Raw genomic sequence first — 12,242 nt, forward strand, 5'->3', positions numbered from 1 at the left:
TGGACAGGAAATGAAACCAGTGTGGATGCAGGATGTGTTCTGATGATAGCACTAGGATGGAAGGCCTGAAGATAGAATTGGATGTAGGTCCAAATGAGAGTCAGATGCAGTCTGCAGGGCTTGGTAATGGATTATATGTGGAGTGTCAGGGACAGGCAGTGTCAGGATGATTCCTGAGAATCTGGCTTGTGCAAACTGATGATATTTGCACAGCAATCCTGTAAGGTGTGTGCCGTTTTTATCCTATTTTACATTATTCTGAAGTTAGAGGTGGTTAAACAATGTGCCCCAGGGAGTGCCATTAATAAGTCACAAGGGTAGGACTAAATCTCTGGTTTCTGATTTCAAAACCTGGGTGCTCTCATTATGTTTCTCGGTTGACCGCAGAAAGGATGAGGACTGTGGCTTAATGATGGCAGCACAGTAGCTTTGGTCTTTACAGCACATAGTCATAGAATCTCAGCATTGGAAAAGATTATAGAGAATTTACTGCTGTGTTTTTCAAGCTTCTTCCACTGTGACCTACATGAGAAATGTATTTTATATCACAAATGAATATATATATACACATACACGCATACACACACACAGAGAGAATGGAAATAAAAATTTCCTGAAACAGCATTACTGTAATGATATGAGATGCACTCTGATGTTTTCTTCCATAACAATATGCTAGTTCCCATACATAAAATTTATTTCATTATCCACTGATGAGTTGTAACCCTTTGTCTGAAAAACTGATTTAGTGCTCTTCATTTTTTGAAGAGGATTTGAGACCCAGAAATGGGAAATGGTGTCCCTAGATCTCATAGTCAGCAGGCAAGTGATTTCCTGACTGATAACCCATTTTCTGAGTCTATTATGCAATTTGGCTTTGTCAGCTTTGTAAATATAGTACAATGATAGGTTTGTAAGTTTTGTCCCTTAGGAAAAAATATCTGTTGACAGTTTTTCACTTATTAGCATTTAGTTTGTTTCTTCCTCTGCAAGTCTTACTTTACACTAAGGTTAAGACCCGTTAAAATGAAACTTTGCAAGATTTTATTTGAAAAGAAAAGGGCACGAAACAGTTAGATAATAGTGCATAATCACTGAGATTCTCAAAAAGACAAGTAAAAAGTCACAGAAAATGGAAAGCAGTTATCAAAGAGAAGTGATCAAAAAAATGCACTTATGAAGTCATCCAAGAAACCAAGGCACAATTGTAAAACCAAGAGGAAAAATCAAATCTTTCCACTAAGCAAAAATGCCAAGGAGAGAACAGGAAGTTTTAATAATGTATGCAAAAGCACAGGTACTGTATTTCATGAGTGGAGTTTAAACGTAAGTGGAACATATAAGATTAAAAAAAAGCTTAGGTAATATTGAAAAATGGCGGGACATTTGGAAAGAATTTAAGGAAACTATCAGACTGTTAAAGATTCAATAAAATGAAAATTTGAAGTTTACTCAGCTGTAGAAGCTTATAGGAGCATTTAAGGAGAAGATAGAAAAAGATTTGCTTGACACTTTTTGCACATATCCTCTAACATTGCTAGAAATATAGTTCATTATTGAAAATCCTGACAAGGTTTTCTGGATATTTTCCTTGTCTGACAAGCAGAAGTGGCGCTTGGGAATCCTGGAAACAGTTACAATGGGGAAAGCAGGGATCCAGCATCACAGGGTGGAAGAGTCGGAAAATGATAATGTGTCTGGAGAGGGTAACTTTCTTTCCAAAGACCTATCCAGTGGGGGAGAAAGGGAAATATTGTCCATCTAACTGCCAAGCATAGCCTCAGAGTCTTATCTGTGCACTTACCAATAAATATTTCTTAACCCTTTAAAGTGCTAGATACCATGCAAGACTCTGGAGAGAGCCCACGTGTAAGACAAATTTGGTCCCTGCCCTTAAGTTTGTAGCCAAGTCTGAGATATGGGCAAGTCTAAGTGGTTCAGTGCTGATGTGTGCTGTAATACAAGAGAAAGACAAGATGCTAGGGAAGTTGGGAAGAGACACCTGATCTGGACATGGTAAGTTAGTGAAGGCTTCTTGGAGCAAATGATGTCTAAGTTTAGGCTTGATTAGGATAAGGAAAAGTTAGCCAGATGAACCATGAAGAAGAGAGAGCTTGCTTGTTTCAAGGATTACTTGACACTGTGATTAATGTGTTGACAAAGCATAGGCCCAGCACACAGTAAGCCCTCATATATGGCAGTTTTTAATATTTTATCATAAGTAATAGACACTGCTCAATAGTACTTTTCCCACATATAAAACAATATGCATGATACAATGTTTCTAAAAATAATGGCTGATAAAGTTCACAATTAATGTTTAATTGTCTATTATTATTTACCAGGCTCATAAAATACTGATGTTTGTTCCTCATTGCAATTCATTTTGAATTGCATTCAGTTTTCATTCTGAAAACTATAGAGCATATTGTGGTCTCTCTGCATAAGGAAAATAGAAAATAGAATCAGAATATTAGTACTTAAAGAAACTATAGAAGTCACCTGATCCAGTCGACGTCCCCTTTAACATGGGAGAAGACTAGGCTAGCCATTTGCTCAAAGTAACAATGTTGTCAGTTAGCAGCAGAGAGAAGACAAAAAGGCTGGTATTCTGACCAGCAGCTTAATACTCATTTCCTTTATACTGCGTTGCCAACTTCAGATGTTATTTTCAATGCTCTCAACTTTGATGTAAAATTGTGTTAATATTTTTACCTTGATATGAATTTCCATTATTGCCTTTGAAGTTTACATGGGCTTCATTTTGTGTTTTTCTAGTACTTGATTCATTCTAAAAATATGCATGTTAATTAATTTCCCTTGAACTATTTAACTTTTACATCAAGAGCAAAGGATATATGTAATACTACTAACCATTTTCATTTTAAATCCTTAATTTATTATTGGTAAAGATTAATATCTTTTAAACTTCATTTGTTCTCTGTTAGGTTAAGGTTTCATTCAAAGACTGTACCTTTGGCAGGAATATTAAACAAAGAATTAACTAAAGAACTGGAAAAAACTTCTGTAGTTAATAATCTAAATAATACTTTCCTTATAATGTGCTCCTGACTACCACTGTGGTAATGTTCCTTCCTGGTTGTTATTGCTACACAGTTATGTTCGCATGCTCCATTTAAAGCTATATAATTACCCAACCTTTTAAAATAAAAACCGCTAAGATGTTTTTCGGGGGTGTTCTTCCTTTTGCTCACGGTTTGCTCTTCTGTACTTCAGCTTATTGTGCTTATATTGATTCCTTTGCCCACCTGTCAGCTTTCTTGTTCTTGGACTTGAAAATACCATAATCGGTTGTCATTCTCTCCTCATGGAAAATCCTTTGGCTTCCTCTGTGGGGATCCACTGGGTACAGATTTTTTCACTGGCACCCTTTTCCCAGCGAGTCTTCACTGTATCCATTGTGTATTCCAAAAAGCCCCATTATGTTACCTCCTGGATACTAACTGTTGCAGAGCCTGTTTCTCATTGTCATGATCTCACAACTCCAGCTACTTAGGAGGATATAATGCTAGCTTTAATAACGTTCTCTTCTTCAATTTTCACCTTTTTTGTGTGTTGGGGGAGAGGGGATATAGGTATAATTACAGATGATATTGTGTATTATCGATTGGAGGCAAACTTCTAACAGTCCCTGACCATTCTCATGATTCTAATATGAAGTAGAAACTATTTAGTTTCAAAAGGCTGATGCTGACTTGCTCCAGAGTTTTTGTTCCAGCAATTCATATATGTGCACACAGTTTAACATCTATAACCCATTGGCTTTTGATTGCTCAACTTGCATTTGTTTTATGATTTACAGTGTATGCTCCATTTAAAAACTACTGTAATCGTTTCTGGAGAACAGAAAAAAGATTGTTTAGACTTGCAAATGACAAGAAGGGTAAACTGGGAGATTCACTGGGGTACCTGAATTTTATTGGTCTGGTTATTCTCTTGCTATACTTACCTTTGGAAACAGAAATCTTGTCCAGTTGTAGGTATTTGCTTATATCTGGCTTCATAAATCGTACAACAGTACATGTGCGAAGTCATTCAATGATAATTCCCATAAATTAGTCTTAAATCAAAAGTGAGTAAAGTAGTTCCAAAACACAAACTTTTTTCTATTGAAATTTACAGGAATAAATTTCAGGACTCAGAAAGGCTGAATATGTACTAAGTTTCTTTACATTAGTTCACTGCTTCTCAGGTCTCATTGTCTGAGAACCTTGAGACTACAGTGTTTTACTATGCAAATCTCTTTGGTCATACGTTATATTTTGTGTTTTCTTAAATAAAAATTTTAATACAGAAAAATATAAACATATATTTAAGTTTGTCATTATTCAACTTCAGCAATTATCAACTTACTAGTCAAATTTTTTCCATCTATACCCTTACCTACTCTCTCATGCCTATGCAAATACCCATATATCATATCATTTCATCTATATTTTAGTATTTATCTCTAAAATTAGAAAGAATAAACCATTTATAAAGCCTTTATAAAGGGATAACCATACTATGATCACACCTAAAAACCTGAACAGTGTTTCCATAATAGCATCTGCTTACTAATCAATATTGAAATATATCTGTTTTATATATTTTTTTATATTTGGTATATTCAAATCAGAAACTAAAATGGCTGCTTTGATGTTAAGATTACTCAGTGTTTTCAATTCAGCCTGATCCATCCATTACTATAACATCTCCTATCAGCTCAGATCAATTTCAGTAGCAAATGATTATCATGAATGAGAACCCATTATTTCGTTATGCATTGCAAAAGGGTATATTCTAATGCTATCATTTCTTTTTCATTTATTTGGTTCCATTTAAAAATGTTATTTTGGTAATTTAAATAGGTATTACTTGAGCATCTATCATGTGCTAGCACTCTGCTAGACAGTATAAGCAGAAAACAAAACACCTATATATCATGGCCTCTGCTCTAAATGGAAATAGAAATATTATGCTCAAAATAATTAGAGAACAGTTATGATATGGTCAGTGAAATCATACAAGAGATGAGTGTGGGTTGGAGAATGTATAATGGCAGATATGGGACATGTGCTGGGCCAAGAAGCATTTTATGAAATAGGGGGAAACTGAGGGCATTTCAGGTAGGGGAATAGTCTGGGTCATACCATGAGGCAAAGAACAAAGACGGTGGTATAAAGAAAGGAACGGGAAAAAAAACCTACCTAGAGACTACACATTAACAAGGTTAAAGTGGGGCATTAGTCGGAGGTGAGGACAAGCACATTAGATAACAACAGAGAGGCTGAGGTTGAGAAAGGATAGCAATAGAGTTAGGAGTATAAGGTAGACACAGGAAGCAGGAAGAAGAGAAGAGAGCAGTATCAACTGGTGGAGAAGCAGGGGAGAACTGTGTTATAGCCAAGGAATGAAAGAGTTTTAAACATGAAGAGGTGGTTGACAGAGTTAAATACAACCGTAAGGTTAAAGAAGGGGGGACCAATTCAGGAGGGAGACCCCTGGCAATATTTGACAGGGCACTTGATTTTGATAGAGCATATTACAGACAGAGGGTAGATAAAGGAAGGAATGATTTGGAAGTAATAAGCTAGGACAGAGGGCATAGATGATCTTATTCTAGGAATAGGGTTCCAAAGAATAAGGTAAATATGGCCAAGATTATCAGTAGTTGGGGCAACCTACTGCTTATTTAACTTATATGCAGAGTACATCATGAGAAATGCTGGGCTGGAAGAAACACAAGCTGGAATCAAGATTGCCAGGAGAAATATCAATAACCTCAGATATGCAGATGACATCACCCTTATGGCAGAAAGAGAAGAACTAAAGAGCCTCTTGATGAAAATGAAAGAGGAGAATGAAAAAGCTGCTTAAAACTCAACATTTAAAAAACTAAGATCATGGCATCCAGTCCTATCAATTCTTCATGGCAAATAGATGGGAAAACAATGGAAACAGTGAGAGACTTTATTTTCTTGGGCTCCAAAAGCTCTGCAGATGGTGACTGCAGCCATGAAATTAAAAGACGCCTACTCCTTGAAAGGAGGGTTATGACCTACCTAGAGAGCATATTGAAAAGCAGCGACATTACTTTGCCAACAAAGGTCCATAGTCAAGGCTATGGTTTTTCCAGTGGTCATGTATGGCTGTGAGAGTTGGACTGTGAAGAAAGCTGAGCACCGAAGAATTGATGCTTTTGAACTGTGGTCCATGAGAGTCCCATGGACTGCAAGGAGATCCAACCAGTCCATTCTAAAGGAGATCAGCCCTGGGTGTTCTTTGGAAGGAATGATGCTAAAGCTGAAACTCCAGTACTTTGGCCACCTCGTGCGAAGTGTTGACTCATTGGAAAAGACTGATGCTGAGAGGGATTGGGGGCAGGAGGAGAAGGGGACGACAGAGGATGAGATGGCTGGATGGCATCACCAACTCAATGGACATGAGCTTAAGTGAACTCTGGGAGTTGGTGATGGACAGGGAGGCCTGGTGTGCTGTGAATCATGGGATCGCAAAGAGTCGGACAATACTGAGCGACTGAACTGAACTGAAGTGTTTGAAGAACAAAAGTCTGAATTTCCTTGATATTCCTTTTATTTTGATAAATAGAGCAAACTATATTTTTAGAAAGCAAACTTTGAATAATGAAAGTGCAAAAAGAGCTTAACTAGTTATTTTAGTTCCCCATATTTTATGATATTTTATTTACTCCATTTTCATTCATATAGTACCACAGTGAATCATGCTTATATCAAATATGTGACAATGATATATTAAACTGAGAATGCTAGCTTCTTCCTTTAAAAAAAAAAAGATTTTCTGCATATGTCTCCATCTCCTTCCTCTCTGCTTTGTTAGCTATATGTGTACATGGAATGTATGTTTGCTTTTGTTTCGTTAGCTTTATTGGCTTACTGCTCACAAAGATAAGACATGTTTATTATAAAAATTTTTTTAAATTCCATGAAATGCTTCTATTCAGAAATAAACAATATTATTATTTTGGTAAACCTCTTTCCAAATCTCTTTCTTTGCATAGATAGATAGATGATATTTTATTTTAATGAGATCATACCATGAATGTGGTTTTGCGCCTGCTTTTTTACATCTAATAATAGGTTGTAGATATTTTCTGTATTGATGAATATGGAAATATAGAAACTTTTCAATGGCAGTCATTACATGATGATGCCATAGTTAATTTATGCCATCTCTTGTTGCCAGACACTTAGACTCTCCAGTTGTTCTGTTTAAGCAGCACTGCAATGAACATTCCTATTGGTAATTTGTGCACATGTCCTGTTGATTGTCTTCTTTGAAAAATTTCTTCAAAGTGGGGTTATGGGTGAAAGACTATGTACATTTCATATTGTGCTATATATTTACATATTACCCAGTGTTCTCTAGAAGTGCTGTACCAATTATATTTCTACCAATAACACCTATTAGTACCCAGGAAGTTCTTTTAAATGTCTTAATTTTTTTCGTCTTCATTCAGGCTCATTTTCTTCACTTATAAAAATCAGGATGAAACATATCAGTGATTCCTAAAATTTTTAGGATATTAAGACCATTTGAAAACTGTTGACTAGAAAATAGAAATATTGTTCTAGGAAAACACATCTGCAAAAACACAAAACTTTTACATAATATTTATGAGAATTCACAGATCTTTTGAAGTCAAATCACAGACTCTTTAGAATTTCATTCCATGAATCCAAGTGAACAATCTCTGAATGAAGTGATTTTTACAGTTGCTTTCTATACCTTACACATACATCACACACTCATGTGCATGCAGAATTTTAATGGGTCCTTGGAAAATCTTTAACATCTGCTTGATACAAAACCTAGTCTCCTTTTGATCTGTGAAATCACTTGAGTGTATTTATTTATTGGATGAATTTCTATTTATTTCAGGTTCTTCAGTGGCGAGCCCGCCAGGAAGAGGTAACAAGACTGGAAATGGAAATCTCTGCCAGAAGAAGAGAAAAGGAAGAGGAGAAAGAGAAACTGTGGAAGAAGAAGAAATTGTTACAAAGAGAAGAGAAGAAAAAAGAGGTATTTATACTGTTGCTGCAAATGTGTGAATGAATATTTAATTGCCTGATTGAGATTTGATTGACCTAGAATTGGTCTTTGGCATAGAATCCTCATAGGCAGTTCTTAGAAAGACTCATAAGGTTCTAGTGGAGTCTTGCTTGAATGTATTTGAGCTTCAGAGATTTATGTACATGGAGGAAAACCCACTTTATTGACTTCATAAGCACAAGTACTTGTGATTAGAAGAGATACTATAGATAAAGAAAATACAGGGTTTGTAGTTGTTGTTAAAGCACGTTCTTAGTAGGGACATGGCAAAGTCAGAGGTACTGGAATAGCATTTTGGTTGACTACAGTACAGCAAAAGACTGTGAAAAGATGTATTTTTTAGAAAATACAGTATACTGGGGTCAGTACAATTAATAGAATACCAAAAGTCCCTTTAAAGAATTTACTTCTTATTTTATTATGTGTTAGATTGTTTGGTTTTTCATACTGATACAAATTCATCATCCTATTTTTGAATGAACATTGTTTTCCCAAACCTCAAAATATTGATTAAAACACTTTTTTTTTAAAAGGTATTTTTTTATTTTTATTATTTCTGGCTGTACCATGTAGCTTGTTGGATCTTAGTTTTCTGACCAGGGATCAAATCCATGTCCTATGGAGAGGAAGTGTGGAATCCTAACCACTGGACCTCCAGAGAATTCCCCAAAATACCTATTAATAGCTTTAAAATAATTATTGACAGCCTGTGGAAGATAAAACATATTTCAGAGGGGATTTAAAAAATATATAGGGTATATATTTAGATATTTTATTTGCCCATATTGCAAAAGTGATAGAATTTATAGTAAAGAATATTTTTCTTTAAGATTTTATGTCTTCTGTGGAAATAATTCACAAAAAAGCAATTTATGATCAATTCTATGACATAAAGAAAGGAATTTCCATTAATCTATATTGACTTGATCTGGACAATATGTGAAATGTTTTCTTTTGGAGTTGCTTAAAGTGCTAAGAATGACTAATTCATAGTCCTTGATGAATAAATTTTTGCTTCATGAACACAGTTGCTATACTTTAAGCTATACGGTCCATTGAAACCATATGAAACTCTTGTCTAGCAGTTTTTCCTTTAAAATTCAACCTGAAGAAAAAAATAACATTGTGGTTTTTTAGCTAAAAGTCAGGTTTTCTACATTTTTATAGTTCAGTTATCATTATTCTTGCTTGGTTTGTGCTCTTATGTCAGCAAATTGTTGTAGAGTCAGTATGTGTGAAAAACAACATGTATAGAAATTATATAATTTTTGACAAAATGAGCTGCAAAGAAGATGTAATTTACAGTTTAATTTCTAAGTGAGTACATTAAATGGTTTCATCAAGTCCCCATCAAAAGAGATACTCATAAATATCAATGATGTTTCAGATAATGTAGAGCTTCCCTGGTGTTTCAGATGGTAAAAGAACTTGCCTGCAATGCAGAAGACCTGGGTTCGATTCATGGGTTGGGAAGATGTCCTGGAGTAGGAAATGGCAACACACTCCACTATTCTTCCTGGAGAATTCCATGGACAGAGGAGCCTGGTGAGCTACAGTCCATGGGGTCCCAGAGAGTCAGACATAACTGAGCAACTAAAAATAAAAACAAACAGAACTGACCTATACACTTTTCTGGGGAAAACTTATCAATTCCAACATTTGTTGTTCTGAAACTACAGTATTGGAAAAGTATATCCTTAGAGATTTGTCATCCTCCTGGGTGCCCTTCATAAAACTTCCTTTCTACAAATTAGTATGACCATGAAAGGATTTATTTTTAAACATTAGCTTGCATGTAGTGTCATTTTAAGTGCCATACACAGACACATCATGTGAAATGCCTGGCTGGATGAATCACAAGCTGGAATCGAGATTTCTGTTAGGAATATCAACACATATATGCAGATGATACCACTCTAATGGCAGAAAGCAAAGAGAAACTAAAGAGCCTCTTGAAGAGGGTAAAAAATGATAGGAAAAAAATTGGCTTAAAATTCAACATTCAAAAAATGAAGATCATGGCATCTGGTCCCATCTTTTTGTGGAAAATAGATGTGAAAAAAAATGGGAACAGTAACAGATTTTATTTTCCTGGACTCCAAAATCACTGTAGACAGTTACTGCAGCCATGAAATTAAAAAGATTCTTGCTCCTTGGAAGAAAAGCTATGACAAACCTAGACAGTGTATTAAAAAGTAGAGACATCACTTTGCCAACAAAGTTCTGTCCAGTCAAAGCTATGGTTTTTCCAGTAGTCATGCATGGATGTGAGAGTTGGACCATGGAGAAGGCTGAGCACTGAAGAATTGATGCTTTTGAACTGTGGTGCTGGAGAAGACTCTTAAGTGTCCCTTGGACAGCAAGGAGATCAAACCAGTCAATCCTAAAGGAAATCGACCCTGAACACTCTTTAGAAGGATTGATGCTGAAGCTGAAGCTCTGATACTTTGGCCACCTGATGCGAAGAGCTGAATCATTGGAATAGATCCTGATGCTGCAAAAGATTAAAGGCAGGATCAGAAGGGGATGACAGAGGATGAGATGGTTGGATGGCATCACTGACTCTATGGACATTAGTTTGACCAAGCTCCAGGAGATGGTGATGGATAGGGAAGCCTGACATGCTGCAGTCCATTGGATCTCAAAGAGTCAGACATGACTGAGTGACTGAATTGATCTGGATTGAACTTGGCCTAACACCAAAAGATCAGCAACCACAACAAAGAAAGTAGTAATGGAATAAATAATTGTGCTCTAAGTCAAATTCATGGTCAACCTCTTGCAAATGTATGCGACCAAGGTATCTATTTCATTTTTTTTTCTTTTAAAAGTTACTTCAACCATTTAGAAAAAAATTAAAGTACAGAGCTTGATGAAATTAAAACATTAGTACTCATCACCTAACATTGAAACTGTTAACATTTTTCATTCTGTTTCATATTTAATTTTATAGATAAAGTTGAAGTCTTCTTTTGAGGACTTAACTCAGTACCATTTCTCTTCTTACCACCCCAAAGGAGTCTTGACCATGAATGTTATTGCTATCTTTCAGACCATCTATTGTTTTTAATATATTTTAATTCTTTTACTTTTTTCGTAAATATTTTCACACTGTATCATTCTGCAGCATGTGCTTTTTCATTTAATCATGCATTTTGAGATATAGCCGTGTTAATAGAGAGATCTAGTTTACTCTTTTAATGGCTATATTATGTTTCACTGTAGAATTAGATTACCATTTATACATTCTCTGAGCGGTTGACATGTAAGTTTCTTAAGTTTTGTTCTTGAAACTGTACTGCAGCAGCCACCTGTATATAATGACCGGGGCATGTATGCACAGCTTTCCCTAGGGTATACCTGGGGTGGGAATCACTGTGTTGCAGGATTTGCATATTTTCAACTTTATAAGACTTTTTTTATTTCATAAAATATTTAAACTATTCTTTTTGATTTTTGCCAATCTGATAAATCCGTTTCATGGACCACAGCCTTGTTGTGGCAAAGAGGCTTACATAACTCAGTGAAGCTATGTGAAGCTATACAACGGCAGGGCCATCTAAGATAGACGGGTAACAGTGAAGAATTCTGACAAAATGTGGTCCATTGAAGGAGGAAATGGCAATCCACTCCAATATTCTTGCCATGAGAGCCCCATGAACAGTATGAAAAAGGTAAAAAGATATGACACCAGAAGATAAGACCTGCAGATCAGAATCTGTCCAGTATGTTACTGGGGAAGAACAGATGGCAACTACTAATATCTCCAGAAGAATGAGGTGCCTGGGCCAAAGCAGAAACAATGCTCAGTTGTGGATGTGTCTGGTGAAAGTAAAGTTTGATGCCATATGGAACAATATTGCATAGGAATCTGAAATGCTAGGTCCATGAAGCAAGATAAATTGGACATGATCAAGCAGGAGTTGGCAAGTTTGAACACTGACATCTGAGGAAACAGTGAACCAAAGTGGACTGGAATGGGAAAATTTAATTGAGATGACCATTTTATACTACTGTGGGCAAGAATTCCTTAAAAGAAATGGAGTGGCCCTCATAGTCAACAAAAGAGTCTGAAATGCTCTACTTGGGTGCAACCACAAAAATAACAGAATGATCTCAATTAGTTTCCAAGGCAAACCGTTCAACAT

General features: G+C 35.8%; 1 protein-coding gene across 1 annotated transcript in view; it reads left to right on the top strand.

Annotated features, from left to right (window-relative positions):
- Positions 1-12,242, top strand: part of CCDC148 (coiled-coil domain containing 148) — a 204,332-nt gene that overhangs the window by 83,248 nt on the left and 108,842 nt on the right. The window contains 1 exon segment of the mRNA XM_068969477.1: positions 7,924-8,064. Coding sequence (XP_068825578.1) covers positions 7,924-8,064 — 141 coding nt within the window.

Source organism: Capricornis sumatraensis, chromosome 3 (assembly GCF_032405125.1).
Source record: "Capricornis sumatraensis isolate serow.1 chromosome 3, serow.2, whole genome shotgun sequence".
NCBI lineage: Eukaryota > Metazoa > Chordata > Mammalia > Artiodactyla > Bovidae > Capricornis > Capricornis sumatraensis.